The 16499-nt window shown below is 40.2% G+C and overlaps 1 protein-coding gene across 1 annotated transcript; it reads right to left on the bottom strand.

Moving 5' to 3' along the window:
• Positions 1–4463: 4463 nt before the first annotated feature.
• On the bottom strand, positions 4464–16020 carry srp68 (signal recognition particle 68). The gene is made up of 16 exons (XM_042395610.1): positions 15857–16020; positions 15297–15363; positions 14221–14334; positions 13452–13647; positions 13270–13352; positions 13040–13149; positions 12805–12884; positions 12437–12577; positions 8617–8715; positions 8375–8439; positions 7756–7909; positions 7461–7555; positions 7202–7331; positions 7011–7086; positions 6841–6893; positions 4464–6575 (listed from the first exon to the last, which is right to left on the bottom strand). The coding sequence occupies exons 1-16, from the start codon at positions 15942–15944 to the stop codon at positions 6348–6350; spliced, it is 1779 nt and encodes a 592-aa protein (XP_042251544.1). The 5' UTR covers positions 15945–16020; the 3' UTR covers positions 4464–6347.
• Positions 16021–16499: the final 479 nt, after the last annotated feature.

The following is a 16499-nucleotide window of genomic DNA, read 5'->3' as shown; positions in this document are numbered from 1 at the left end:
TTATAGAGTATTTCCCCTCTAACAAGCTAGTTTGTGAGCAATGTATTGTACTGCAGGTCAAAAAATTACAAATAAAATAAAAACATAACATACAAAAAATAGACTTTCAGCCAGGTGAGCAGAGGATATTTACAGTTCAGATGAATTTCTGTGTAAAATTTCCTCCACAGTGTGGACGCTAGCAGCATTACTGCACTTATTTCAGCCTAGACCATCTTTAATAAACTTTAATTTATCACTAAGTGATTTTAATGGTAAAGCAGGCTCTAGGTCACATTGTGCACAGACATAAACAAACATTTTGAGAAATACACTTGGTCACTTTAGATTTAAGAGCTAGTTAGATGAGAGTATCATTTTTTTATTTTAGCATCAAATTCCCTCTGTGTTTCCCTGTTGAGCTGCGGTGGAAGTATAGAAACAAAAAGAGGAACTTTAGCACTAAAAAGACTGTAACGATGAAAGATATCGACTTGATTTGACTCATTTGGACGCTGAAGCTTCATATTAGCTTCAGATAAACTTTTAAACACATTTTTGCACAGGAGGAGGACTGTGGATTTTGTTCCCCATCACTTACATTGTAAGTGCATTATGAAGGGATCTTCTAATGGTCAGTATGAACAGGAGGAATGATTACAGCAAGAAAAACCTATTTCAGTGTTTATTTGGGCTCCTGACTGTTGTTTTAAGACATACTTGAAAAATAGTGAACCTGTCCTTTAAATACGGCTACCCTTAGTCAGTTAGCTTAGCCTAGCATGAAGACTGGAAATAAGGGTGAACAGTTAGCCTGGCTCTGTCCAAAGAAAAAAAAATCACCACCAGCTCCCTTACAGCTCACTAATGAACACATCAACTACCTATATCTCATTTATTGATTGTCCTGTTTCCTTCCCATATTAAGATCAGTTTAATTAAAAGCTAATAATCATGACACCAGACCACAGGTTGGATTAGTGTTGTCTTGTACTAACTCTGAACTGGGGATGACTGGTTTTTAGTACTGGAAACAAGAATAAACTGAATTTGACTTGCTGATCTTTTCAGTAATATCTGTGAGTGTTTCAGTCAGACTGTTTTGTGATTGACGTGAATAAAATAAATCAATGATGAGTGATGTAATTAGTTTTCTTTCCTGCAGAAGAAATAAGACTTGCTTAACTAATCTGCTAATGTGCTCATGTAATTGATTTTTTAATAAATATTGTTTTTACTTAAGAAAAAAAAAAGAAGGAGAATCAGGTTAATTGCAAAGTAAGTTTGCACATACAAGGAATTTTCCTCGGTGTTGTGGTGCATAACAGTCAAAATATACACAAAATTAAGTAATCCTAAATAATATAAAAACAAAAGAAATAAATTTGCCATAAAAATATGTCAAATATATGCTAAGTGAGAAGAACTGCTACAGGTTTAAATATTAAATTGAAGAGAAAGAAATGAAATGTACAAAATATTGGCCAGGAACATGCAAATGTTTATAGTCTTAACAGTATATGCAGTGTGCAATTAATAATGATAATAATAATAATAATTATAATAATAATAATAATAATACAAGTTGCTTTAATGTAATGCACCATGTTAGATCAAAAATCACAGATGTGCAAATATTAGATTGAGATGTCATATTTAGACTAATAACATTATATTGTTAAACTAAATGTAAGACTAAAATTGCAGAGAGCTTTTAACTTTCCTGTTCACACCCATTTTCACCCTGAAGCTATGTTGTGTTAACAGTCAGTCGAGGCTCAGATAAGCTCTGTGCTACAAATACAGACACACAGTGTATACAGTCAATAATGGAAAAGTGTCTGACAGCCTGAGGGACAGATAGGAAGTCTATTACATAATGGCTTCATATGGTGGAACATGTCGTGGTTTTATTGATACATGGAAAAGTCCCATAACATCTACAAACATGCGAGTCGGTCAGGATCAGGGCGTCTCTCTGCAGCGTAGCAACAAAAGGGAATCATGGCGAGGAATGCAGCTGGACAGCTTTCCTTGCAGCAGAGTGGGGAACAGCACAGAGAGCAAGCATTTTTGATCAGTCCAGTCATTCAGTATCTCTCTGGGTGCGTCCACTTGTCAGGAAAAACAGATGGTCTTTTTGTTGACCGGAGATATACTGTGGTTTCAGCTCCCCAAACACAACACCCAACAGCCTGTTATAATATCTTGACCTTAAATTCCAAAATTTATCAAAGACACTGAACATTTTTGTCCTTCAAATACTTTTCCTGATCAAATATTCCGAGCAAAACTCAGGTTAAAGCTACTGTTGATCCTGTTTTAATAATGTATGTGGCATTTTTAAATGTCAAACACTTAAAGGAAACTTAAAATCAAAAGTTTTTCAAGATAAATATCAATAAGGACCTGGTGGCATCATTTTGTCAGCTGCTGCTTCCAAGAATGAACGTGGATCAGAACAGAAGTCTTCAAAATTGGTCAGAAAAACTAAAATCTACAATTCCCTGACAACATGGCAAACTCCACCTGCTGAGAAGATCTTGTCATATGATTGAAAGCTCCAGAACAGCGACTAAATCGACCTTGTGCTGAGATTGTTTTGTCAATTACGGTTTCTAAGGTCAAGCACCAACAATCAGTCACAGCGTTAAAATGATTTAGTTTTGAGGCAGTAAATCAGTGACTATGCGGTCAAAACTTTAATGTGATTTGTGATTCTTCCACTTTTTAACCTTAAAGTTTAACGTTTAAAGATTAACAAAACAAGATTAACATTCCTGAATGAATCATGGTAGGAGGGGTGCTTTCAAATGCTTCAGTCACGTCTGTTAAAATAAGACACTGAGCAAAGCAGCTGCTCCTGAAGACACTGACAGACATCAGAGTCTGGCTACGAGCAGGAATAAAGGGAGGAGAACAAGTTTACAGTTATGCTCGTGGCTGCGTGAGGCTGCACATGCTCAACATAGCTGTGCTTTGAGCTAAATGCTAACATCAGCATTGTGGTCAGCATGCTAACATGCTGATGCTAAGCAGGTGTAGTGTTACTATGTTCACCATCTTAATTTAGTGTGTTAGCTTGCTAACATTTGCCAATTTGTGCTAAACAAAGTACAACTGAGGCCAATATGAATTTAGATATTTGTTCATAAACCAAAATGATGGAAAAAAGTGAAATTTTGACTTGATGGCACTAGAGGATAAGGGGATCACCAAAGTCCTTCATCTTGGGAAAACTTGTTATTTGTTTGTTATTATAAATTTGTTGAGATACCTCAGTGGACCCAACAGACTGACAGAAGCCAGTCTGTAGCTACAGCCACAGCTAAAAAGGCTGAACTTAATAAATTGTTCCCAAATTGAGCAAAAGAGACAAAGTAACTCAGAAGAACATGAGAAAGTAGAAACACACAGCTAAACAGATGTAAATCTAGATGTAAGACTGCAGAGTTAAAGGTCAACGGAGGTCAAACATGACAGCTTTACAAGGAATCAGAAACATCCTGAGGTTCATTTTGATTGTCAACAGGGCAACATAAATGTGACAGGAAATGATCTGTGTGTCTCCAAATTCCTAACAGCTAATCCACATCCAGGGTGTGTCGGTGTCTTTCACTGAACCACACGCTGCAGACAAACACAGCACGGTTTGTCTGTTACAAAGCTTTGTGTTTCTTTTGAGTACCGAGCGAGTTCAGTACTGTACAATCTGCCTAACAATGACATAAACCTATCAACAAATAAATAAACAAGTTTTCCTCTCAAATTATTCACTTTCACATCTTTTCATCTCACAGTAGTAAAATAAAGAGATATGAGAGGAATGAACTATTTAACAAAAATGTAAATATGTTTTATATCTGGTTTCTTTTATTTCTGGTATCTGAACTTCATCGAGGCGCCGATATCTTCAGGCAGAGCACATTTCTACGTGACAGCGGTCTGTGTGTAGAGGATCGTGATGACAGCAGATAAGACATCAGGTGGCGATGCCAAGAGGAGGAGGAGGAGGAGGAGGAGGAAGGAACAATTCATTCATTCAATTAAATATACTTGTGACTTTGATGTTCAAATATTCCAAGAGGAATGGCATAGCATGGCAGTTTGTTACTCAAACACAAACACACCAATGCAATTATTATTCACAATGCATATACACAAAGTAAACCTAAACACATTCACACCCTGCGATGGCATCCTACGCACTCTACACGCCCGCACAGACGACAGGTGCTAGCAAACAGTCACACACACACACACCTCCTCACTCATTTCTTTGTGGTTTCTTTTCAGGTTTTACTTTGTGCCACATGTGAGGTTTGTTGTTACCAGTAATTCTAACAAACCAACAGGCGCAGCCACAATATAAGCTTTTATTTTTCTCTCCATCACCGTCGTTTCAGCATCTTTGAATCACAAGTTAAAATTAAAGTCCCTGTGTTGTTCATAGAAGGAGTAAATGAAGGTCAACAAATCCATGATTGGTGCAAATATATTTTAATTATAGGGTTGGAAATTAAATCAAATCATACATTCTCATCATTTCCTTTCTTTCACCCTCTGTTTCCAACAATTGATTACGACTAATTGTTTTTCTGGCTATTCGAGGTAAAGTGCTGGAGCTTTTCCAGCAATTCCATCTCAATTATTTTAAACAAAAAAAACTGAGGGGGAAAAAAAAAACATGTTTTTAAAACAAGACATTGATAAAAATTAGCAAGCAAAACAGTTAAATTAGTGAGTGATCGAGCAGGTATTACAGGCAAACCAGGTCCCTTAAGGATCAGAGGAGGTGACGACATTATGAGTGGCAAACAAAAGCATATAACCAAGAAATGTTTTCTAGCATTACAACATGTCCACACACGTTTCATTTCATTAGTGATGAAAAGATTTTTCAGTCCGACTCATGATGGACAAACAGGCTCGGTGGTGTGATAAATGAAAGCCTTAATTCCTTTACGTCAACTGCTGTCCTACCACAAAACAAAACTTTAATAAAAAAAAAAAAATGTCAAAATTAAAAACATGACAGGAATTAATAACAATCCGATGAGCTGCACCTGTGATTATTTTTTTTTTCACATCGATCCTGGTGCAACGTGCGTCATCAGGCACGACCACCTTGAAAACATGAGACACTGAGGTGTGTTGAAAACGTGAGTTCTGCACTTTCATCTAAACAAGCTGAAGCAGTTGGACCCTCTTCTGACATGATGGTTAAGTTTAGTTGTAAATGTCACACAGTATATAACATTTATGAGCAGCGTAGGTTTGTGTATTATTGACAAACACTGAACTATCCAGCTTTTTGTTTTTTTTAAAAAAAAAGAAAGAAAAACAACATTTTACAATGTGATTCATGGCTTTGTTTTTCAATTTTTCAGTTGATGCGCTTGAAACTTTTAAGTTTTGTCCCAATTCTTTGTAGCTCTGATCAAAGAACTTCACTCATGACTCATAAACATCAGAAGCAACTCACAACAAAGATGAAACCGGGTGTTGTGGTTTCTTTCTTCTTGTGCTTTTAACAATGAATCCTCATAACCAGTTTAATGTTGCGTTACCATCCTGTAGGTGTTTTTTTTTTTTCTTGAGCTGTCCACAAAACGTCACGGTTGCTTTGGTGAAAAACGTCCGTGTGGAGGGAGATGGGCTGGGCTGAACTGTTCATGGAGCGATCGGGGCAAAGTTGAAGAGAAGAAATGGGACGCAGGTGAAGTCTTTTCAAACTATGATGATGATTAAAACACATCAGTTTGAGTTTCTGGTCTTACATCAGCTCTACTTTGTTTTTTTTAAGTCAAAGTAGGTGCCAAGAGAAGACTGTACTGTCAATTTTAGGTTCAAGAAATGCTGAAAACATCTTGTATAAAGAAATAGGACATAATTACATGAAGGCGCTTACACAACACTGGAAAAAAAAAAAAGGAAAGAAAAAACTTCTAATTGTGCCAAAGTGGCTTCGTTTACTCTGACAGGACTGTGAGGACTTTACTGTAAGTATTAAGACCGTGACATGGTAACCTGTAAAATCACTGAGACATCTCCACTGCTCAAATTAAGAAGGGAACCAGAACGCGAGGAACCCACACAGCCTGATCTTATTACTAACGGTGGCAGGTAGACTTGGGTCGTACTGCAACATGAAATTGATTCAATCACTTTCCATATTCATCTTTCCTGGAAGATTAGACCCTCAGAACTGCAAAGTCCCCTCATCTTGCACTTAGGCACTAAAAATCAAACAATAAAAGTAACTGAAATTATTCTAATTAACAACTGACCCAAGTCTGGTTGTTTTGTGGTAAACTCGGGGCCTTGTGGCTCCCCTGAGGATGCCTCGCCAAAGCCCTGGACTCCATTTAGCTGCCGAAGCCAAAGATGCCCTTGATGTAACCGGTCAGACCGCCCTTGCCCTTCTGCTCCACCTTGTCATCCAGCGGTGGGAAGGCCACGTGGTTGAGAGCAAGGTCAAAGAACAGGGGCTTGCAGGGGATTGGCTGAAAGTCAGGAGGGAACTGGACCAGATTGGGCTGCTTTCCTACGAGCGCAGGGTCAAGACGGAAGGTCTCCAGGCGGTTGCAGAGGGGCTGCGTGAAGGAGGGATAAGAAAGTTTATATAAATAACTAAAAGGTCACATTTTTTTTCCTGTCTTCAGAGATTTGATAAGCACGGTAACTAAAGGGAGACAAGTAGAAAAAGTTTACATTTCTGAGCACTGACACAAAGGGAAATCTCGTTGTTAGCTTTTTGTCAGGGTGTTATAACATTCAACTGTCTGTTCAATCTGGTCTTGAGTCCATGATGAATTTCCCCTTGAAGGAAAACTTATAGATGCTGAGTGTCTCTCTTACCGTGTTGTCCTTCACCTGCTGCTGAGAGGGAACTTCGACAGTCTCGTCGGTATCTGAAACAGAGATACGTGGATTTTCTCAGAGTTGTAACCAGAACCAAGCAGAGCAGATAAGAACAAGGCTAAATGTGTTCAGCGTGTGTACAGTTCAGTTCAAAAAGGTGCTCTCACCTAAAATGGCAGCAGCTTGAAGTGAGTATTTCTCAGCGTTCACCTCAGCAATGAGCTCCTGAACGTCAGGGAGATCCTGCAGAAACCAAAAGACACAACAGTGAAGTTACTGATGAAACTGTCAGAAAGATGAATTAATATCATTCAGGGACAGTTTCTAAAACTTGTAGAGGCAGTGCTGTATTACCAACCTTGAGACTGTTGTTGAGGCTCTTGGCCTTAGACTGAACCTCCTTGGCATACTTCAGCACCCTCTCGTACAGCACCAGAGCCTCACTCCACTTCTTCACCAGCACGTAAGACTGAGCGATAAAGAAGCACCTGTAATTGGAAATAAAGGAAGGAAAACAACATTAACAAAATCTACAGGAGGTTGGATTATCAGAAATAAAAATATCTTAAGTGTATAATTTGATTACGAGGCTAAAAGGTAAAACTAAAATGTCTGACCTGTAGGCCTTGTAGACCAGCATCTTGAGGGACACCTCCTTCTGGAAGGTGTGATCATCCTCCAGACCCTGCAGGGTGGACAGCTCAGCCAGACTCTGGAGGGGAGGACGGACAGAGGAGGTTTAGGGAGGAGGTGGGAGAGACAGAAGTGGAGTTACGCTGTGAGAAGCAGGTGAGGTACCCTTCTCCTCACTGCTGACAACAGATCAAACATCAACTCATCACCTTATAGTACATGAAACACACACAAAAAAACATAAAAGGATCACAATATATTTAATGTCCAGAAAATAACCTGCAGGATGATGTCATAGAGGCGGATGAGGTCCTGTGGGCGGGGCCCCCTCTTGCTCTCGTCGGCCTCGGGTTCCTTCAGCTTGGCCTGCAGCGTGTGGGCCATGCTCTCGTTCCTCTTCACCAGCGTACACAGCTTGATGTAGGTCAGGTAACTGGGAGGAGACCAGCGGCACATTTATTATTCACTAATTAAGGAGATTTATGTCAGAGAGAAAAGTGGTAGAACAAGCTGGCCTGAATCATCAAATCCTAATAATGCATTTATGTTTTTTTACACTGCAGACGTGGCAAAAATAAAAAAATAATGTCTCGTTCTCTGCAAGTTGTCATGGCCAGGGTGCTTCTCTTTGTCATGTATGACAATAAAAATAAAGTGAATATCTTTGGGTTGTTTGGACTGTTGGATAAAACAAAGACTCTGAAGGCCGCCGTGGATGCTGGGAAATCATAGTAGCTACATTTCACCATTTTCCAAATTACATGACTACACGATTAATAAATAATCAAGAAATAATTGGCAGATGAATGGATAGTGAAAATATTTAATCTGACACAGCGAGCATCTCGAAAGACAACTCTGATCAATGCCTTTACTTAAGTTTAGGTTTCAAGCGTACCTGTGCAGGAACTGCAGGTTGGACACCTTGCCGTTGTCGGCGTCAGAGCTCCTCTCTCGCTGCTTCTACAAGGACAAGCAATATTTAAAAAAAACCTTCACATCCCTGTAAAACATCACCTGTCTTACTGAGCTGTAAATCAAACTCGTAACTCATTCTCACTCTCCTGACACATTAACAAACCTCACATCGAACACCTTCACCTACAAAATGTCAACTTTTTACTCTTTGGTGTGTCTCACCGTCTCATTTTTGAGCTCCTCTCTCACAGCCTGGATGGTGTCTCTGCACTCGGCCAGCAGGGTCTCATACAGATGCTCTTTAGTCTCCTCGTTAGCCGTCTGCACAACAGAAACACAAATCAAGATCATATATATACTGTGTTATAGTGAATATTTGAAATTGCGTTTTGTACTGAATTATGACAGTGCAGAAAAATATAACATTCAGATGCAGAAAGCTTTAAGGACAGGTCCTTGATTTAATGTTCATATGGACACCTGATTATTGTTTCAAAGGCAGACTTGAAAAAATTGTGAACTTATTTAAAAAAAAAAAAAGAAAAAAAAGTCAAGACACCCTGTCAAAAGGCTTCACAGCCAGAGGAATTTGGGAGGGGAAGACTTGAGTTTAAAGTCTTCTTTGTGAACTCAACAAAATATTTTCAATTTGCTAAACAGCAAACATGAACCTGAACTGTGGCCTCTGGTTCCAGTGTTTTACCCTCTACTGAGTGGTTACACTAGAAATATATATTAAAAGTATCTGAACTAAAACTACACATGCACTAATAAAAAATCAATCATGCAAACACAAATATTTCATCCTTTTAGAAGCTGTAGCAGTTTGACACAAAGAGTAACACTTTAAGCAGGAATGTGACTGTGGTAAAGTGGGGGAGAGACGCAGGTATGTGACCCAGCAGGCTGCTGATACATTCCTCAACGTCTCATCAGCAATCGGACACTCTGGAGTTTCAGGGCTCAAATCTTTGTTGATGAGTGAGATGAAGAACAACCCTGTCATTCACACACTCATACAATAGGCCTGTGTTACTCTACGATATTCTCACAAGTCTACAGGGGCCATTATGTTCACACAAAAAAGTAAGTAAGCACTTGAAGACAGAGGAAATGTTAATACAGAATCATTTTGTTTGAAACTCTAATAAGTTTCTTTTAAAGCTAAATAATTGCAGAAAACCCGGAACACACAGTAGCCACGTGAGCCAGGCGGCGTGTCATCTAGAGATTTGGTGTCTCTGATGGTCATATTGAGATCATACTAGTAACGTTACACCTTTCACTATAGTTTCAATGTCTGTATCTGTAGAATATGTCACAGACATGAAAACTGTGGGTCAGCCTGACACCGGGGCAGAGAGCCTCTCTAGCGGGGAACTCCAGCACGGAGAGTTGGTGACACACGGAACTAATCTATTATTGATCGCTGTCTGTATGGACGCCACATGTGTGCAAGCTGCAGCAGTTCAGCGACGCACCCGCGCTGCTCAGGTAAAGGTAGGCTGTGTGTCTCAGGCGTTAGGAAGCAACACAGTGGAGGAATGTTACGAGAAAATTCCTGGTGGTGATAACTGATAATAGGTCATACGGCTTCTCTCATCCACCCGGACGACCGAAGTTAGTACCACACACACTTGTGCCAACACCCTGGCAACGCCTAGTGCGACTGGCTCAACCTGTTGATTGTGTTGTTCAGAGGGAGAGCTGGACGCATAAACCGATTAGAGGAGGGAAGAGTTGACGCAGCGTATTGACTAAGACTGATGTATGGCCCAATACAGTGTTTCCTTTCCCCAGAGGCCAAGAGGATTATGTGCGACACATATGAACGCCTGAGGTGTTGGTGTGACATCCTCTGATTTTCTGTTGAGTAAACTAGGACAAGTGGCACTCAAGCTGGCCACCTTCACAATTTTTTATAACATTCAGTCTATCACACAGACAAAGATAGTTGCTGAGAACATCATTTTACTGTGTACAACATCAAGAGAACAACTCTTGGGATAATTATTGGCAGCAGTTTCGAAGTGGCTTGACATGCATTCAGTCGGAGACATTGTTAGCTTAACAATGGCCTCTGATGCTACATCTGAGTCCCAAAAAAGGGTGCATTTAAACTTGAAAGGTGTTTAGAGATGATAATACTAATCTGTCCACAGAGACCTGCTGGGTGTAGTCCCGCATTTGTGTGTGTGTGTGTGGGCTGAAATGCACAGAATGCAGTCGTGCGATGAGAGAGGCTGCATGCCAGAAACCTGAGTAGCTGTGGGTGTGACGGGTGTGTCTGCAGGGTGTGTTGAGCCTTTAAGCACAAGAAACCAGGAGGAATCATTTGTGTTGGCAGTGAGGGGCTGTATGAGAGCGTAAAGAGGAGAGCGCCACCTACTGCAGTTTAAAGGAACTGCAGTTGAGAGAAAGAGACGTTCTTCCGCAACTCAAGGTTTCTCATCACGAGCCACGTCACCCTCGCTGAGCACACCTGACATCTTAAAAAAGGTGCCTTGTGCACTTTTATTGTAAGAAAAGCAAAGTTTCTGCTCACATTCAGTGTTACTTGACCAAAACAGACTGTGTGTATTCATGAGCAGGGCTGACTGATTCAGATTCTGCTAATTGATTCCGGTTCTTGACGAGTCCCAGTTTCGAGTCCGATATGGTTGAAAAATAAAAATGTTAAGATAAAGATATCTTCATTCTGTTAAGCATTTACTTTGACTTTTATTGTTCAATTAAATTCAAAGTCTTTTTAACTGAACATTCTGCTTTTGTGTGAAGTACTTTCTGTCTCATCTTTCCCTCAATAACATAGCGTGCTGTCACTATAAAGGCCAATTCATGGACTTGCATGCAGACACTGTTCCATTCATACTTTTTTCAGAGGTCCGCCCACACAGACATGTCACATGTGAGCACAAGTAAACAGGGTTGCAGCATGATAACGTTCCAGAGTTGTAAAATCCAGTCTGTGAATATTACCAACCGGACTACTGGATCGAATTTCATTGTCTCTCCGGCACTTTAAAAACAGCACACCCCCACCAACACAATCCCATGTATTGTTTTATACAGAGCTGTTTTCAGTCTGAATGCAGCTGAGGAGTTCCTGTACTGAGCTGTATGACAAGAAAAAGTCAAAAGCAACAGCTTAATGACAACAGGAAGCGGTAACTTGCATACATAGATGGTGTGTCACGGCTTGGTATCCTACGCTCTACTGGAGGGGCTAGCGAGATGCTAATGGTGGCTGATGACGGACGCCTTGCTGCCTTAATGTTTGAATGTGCAACCTGACTTATCGCTAATTAGCTTCCCACATGCATTGCACTTTGCCTTGCTGTTTTCTTTAATAAAGTGAAGCCACACTTTAGACTGTTTACTGCAGTCCTTCTTTCTCTCAGCATTGTTGTGATGTTACCCATGCATACTCGTATGTAAACAAACCAACATTCTGTTGCACTGATGCATGACATAGACAGGTCCTGGCAGATAGCCACGTCCTTGCAAATATGCAGCACGTTCAGGAACCAATAAGCAGAATCGAAATTAAAATTTCTTAATGATTTCTTTGGAATCTGAATTTTGGAACCGGTTCTCGATGACCAACCCTATTCATGAGTTCTAACAAAAAAGGTGTTTACTGCATTTCCTTCATGCTTCAAAGTTTACAGTGTTCTTCTTCCCCGCCTTTACTTTAAAAGCTGCCAATTAAAGATCAGTGGAATAGTGTGAAACCATTGTCTGGAACATGTTTTGTGACACCTGCTTGCATGCATGTGTCCTTGTGCACAAGCATGATAAACAAAATGGGGACCTGCAGGTAAAAACATTTCTCCATAGAGCTACTACTGGTGAAAAACTCCACAGTGTAACTTTAACAACAGAGTGAGGAAAATTTCCCACCGACTTATAAACTCATGACCACACTGGTGTTATGATGTCCTGAGCGGGATATTTTGCAGTTGAAAAATAATAAGTAGGTAATGGTGACACTATGTCTAAATGTAAGATTTTTACTCCCTACAAAGCAGGAGCTACTGACCTGAGCGATGGCAGCCTCGTTGTCTGCCAGACCCAACAAGAAGATGCGGGCCTTGTCGATCTTGACGGGCACGGACCGACCTCGCCACTCCACCTCACTCATGGTGGCTGCCTGCTTGGTTCTTGCCTGAGTGATCAGAGACTGGAGACACAAAAAAAAAGAAAAGTTTTCTATAATACCGATTTGCTACAGAACAGAAACATTCAATTTAAAAGCATCTTTGAGTTTCATCAATTAACGTTCAGTCTTGCATAACACGCACACAAATATGCTTCACTTCTCTGAGAACGAACTTGTGGAGGGTGCTTAAGGTGAAAATATGAGGCATCACTAATATATTAAGATGATGTCAACGCTTGTATGTTCACCTCTAGTTTCTCAGCCATCATGCCTCCACCTCCTCCAGTCAGTCTCATCTGCATCAAGTCATTGATGGCATTCTGGTCACCTGTCAGACGGCAAAACACAGATACATAGTTAATGTCAGGGAGGATTTGAGCTTCAGAATATGTTCAGTGTGTGAACAGAATCTTAGTGTGTCTAAAAGAGTCTAAGACGACTGTGAGGACCTGTGTTTGTGTGTGTAAATTCTACCACACTCACCAATGTTGTAAGCACAGTAGCGGATATTGGGTGATATCTCATCCACACGCTGGCGGTACAGCACTGCCATCTCCTCGGTGAACGCGCTGGCCAGCTTCTCATAGATGGTCCTGATGAAACAAGGCAAGACAAACATGAGGATGTTTTGTATTGCTCGACGTTCACAACAATCCAAATCCTCTGATTATTCTACCGCTGTATTAAGAAACGGCAGTGATGCTGAGACTCACTTGCACTTGTTGAAAGCCTCCATAGCGAGCTTCCATTCCTGCAGTTCAAACTCCACCATACCAGTCAGGTACGCTGTGTAGGCCTGCGATAAAAAAACAGAACTCACCATTATTGGCTGTTGAGAGAATTAGGAAAAACTAAGGATGTTTCTGCACGTCTGTGAACGCGGGTTTGACCGTACCTGTGCTTCCAGTTTGGTCTTGGCGTCGACACAGGGGCTCTCACACAGCTTCTCCAGCTTCTCGCTGTGCTTGGCAGCCTTGCGGAGTCGTGCCAGCAGGTGGAAACGCTTACGTGGCTCTGTGTTGGCCTCCTGCTTCAGCTGCATGGCGTAGCTCCACGCACGCTCCGCCTCCATCAAAACCAGCAATAAGTACCTGAAAAGGTGGAGATACTTGCATCAGGTTTTTTGGTAGTTTATTTTCATGGATACATTTCACAATTTCTAAAACAACTCAAATCTGGAAGCTGCAGTTGTCACTTTTGTGACTTTACGTTTTTTTTACAAAGCAGTACTGAAGTCTACTAATGACAGAGGAAGGTTATACTGCTTTACGACCAATTTTGATAACCTAAAAGTAGATATTCACAATGACTTAGAGGCCCCTCCGCCATATTCTGCTCTTCTTAAACTCAGAGATGATTGAAAATGGTTTTTGAATGTGACTTGCTGCAGTAACCTTTCATAGGCAAATACACTTCACCTCAGGGTTTCCAAGTCATGTATGCCTGTCGTTCAGCAGTGATGCGGATCAAACAACAGTTGCAGACTCGTGTCTTATGTGAACAGTAATAATCTGTGACACTTTGATATTAAAAAAGGACCAAACTCCTGTGTAATGTGTGTTTATTATCCCACATCAAACTGGTATCTGCGTTAGACTCTTCCATCACATCAGCCAGTTTAATATAGACGTATTTCCAGCACAGACCTGGACTACGCCACTCACCTGTTGTCAGAGAGCATTTCGACCGTTATTTTCTTCCCGACGAACTTATGTCGGTTTCCCATCTTGAAGCCAAGAGTCTTCCGCAGGCGACGCAGTCGGCGGGAGCAGTAGCCCCTGCAGAATTACACAAAAATAGTTATATTAAAGTAAATAAAGAACGCTTACATGTACATTTTCAACATCATATGATAATGTATGAGATAACCATTATGGTTACACAGTTGAGCAACTGTCACAGATATAAATAAAGCGTGTTATTGAAAAAAAAAACAATCTTAGGCATTTACATTCTTGCCTCTTCTGGCTCTAAACAAAAAACAAAACTAGAATGTGATTGGAAAACTTGGTTTCCTGCATATCATGTACACTTGTACCTCTTTTCCAAATCATACATTAAAACAGAAAAAAACTAATTCACATTGTCTAATGAACAACTCTTACCCTCCAGCTGAAGAGGACAGTAATGAGTGTAAAGTACACTCGTGGACACTTATGTTAGGTGCACACGCACAGACTGAGGCAATTATAACAGTGTTCATGAAAAAATTATAAGGGTTTAAATTCTACCTTATAATTTTCAGTTTTGTTAACACTGTGTTAATTCAGTTATGTGTATTGTTAATGATGACATTATATTCTATTATATTGAGACGTTTCTAAGTATATCAAGGTATAATTTATGACAGAGTTGTTGTGTTGGGTGTAACTACACTGTATAAGTGAGCCTAACAAAGGGGACACTGTGTGTATATTACAGTTTTTATCCTGTTAGCTTCAAGGAGCAGCACAGTCTCATGTCAACCATATGGCAGCAAAAGTTTCCATGCATGCAGCTTTGGCCTCCAACATAAATACTGTAACACATAAATTAATTCAGCAGAACTAACTAGAAACTGACAGAAGCTGAATGTCAATTTACAATATAACAGATATGCTCTCTATAAATGTCTTTTCATAGGAGGACACAAACTGTGCACCACTTTATGTGAACAGCCACACAAAATACAGACAGCTCTCTGCAGACGTCTCATGGTCCGGTTAGTTTGATGGGTCGTGTTTGACAGGACAAAGCTCACCTGTATCTCTGGTAGTCTCCGTGTCTGAGACCATGCTGCTGCTGGGACTCCTTGATGATTTGCAAGACTGAGATTCAAATGTTAAGATTCAACCTTGTCTACATCACACAAACACACACACACACACACACACCTGGGGACTCAAAGGGAATATTTATCAATTATATTCGTGTGTGAATATGTCACTCATGTAAGCACTGGAAATATAGACTCAGACAGTCTGACATGACTGTAGTACGTTACTGTGATGTATATCTAATAAAAACAGCAACGTAGCTGCTAAACTCACCGGTTAAAACTGTTAAAAGCGGACAAATCAACACGTCTAAAGCATTATACATTCACTTACATCCATATGTGACTTGACGTCCTTATATTTAAATAAAAGTTTGTCTCACAAGCCGAATAAATTAGCTTTTCATGCCTGCTTCAGTGTGACACGTAGCCTAAAATAACGCTACCTATCCTCTGACCGAGCTAGCCACCGAGCTAACGTTAGCCTCCGAGTCTGACACAGCAAATAAAACCGCCGCTACACATCATGTTCATGTGAAGGATACTTTCCAGTCCAAGCCCTCCATCTGATGAATTTTCTTTGTTTTCTTCCATGAGGGAAACTTTAGCTTCGTTTTGCTTGTCGGCGGTCATCTCTAAATGCTAACAGCTAAGCAGCTACACACCATGGATGTATTAAGAGCTACACACATGCTCAGGGAGGGGCAAAGACACATCCAAAACCTCGCGAGATTTGGCACATCAATCCCAGTAGTTGGCTTCTAAACCATGGATGTGGAGTAATAATAATAATAATGATGATAATAATAAAAATATCGTATTATACACCTAATACATCATATTATACACTGTGAAATAATGTCTGTGACTGTATGCAAATGTTCATACCATTACCAAGATATGGTCTATATTGTTTTTCTGTGGTAGTTTATAACTGATTTTTCAGGGTTTTTTGCAGTTTATCTATTATTATTATTTTCTCTGTCTTGGTGTTTTTGGGTTGTCTTACCTATGTGCCATTCAGGGTGGGGGAAGGGAGGAAACTAAAGATTGGAGGGGCAAAGAAGAGCCCCTTGCTGGGCAATTGATGAATGTCATAATACTGTATATACACGGATAAACAAAAACCATGTTTGTATGCTTATGTTAAATAATAATCTATGTCCAGTATTGCAGATGTATGTAGAG

The sequence above is a fragment of the Thunnus maccoyii genome, chromosome 2, assembly GCF_910596095.1.
Source record: "Thunnus maccoyii chromosome 2, fThuMac1.1, whole genome shotgun sequence".
Lineage (NCBI taxonomy): Eukaryota > Metazoa > Chordata > Actinopteri > Scombriformes > Scombridae > Thunnus > Thunnus maccoyii.
The sequence above is the reverse complement of the archived record's forward strand: the minus strand, read 5'-3'. Positions and strand labels throughout refer to the sequence as shown.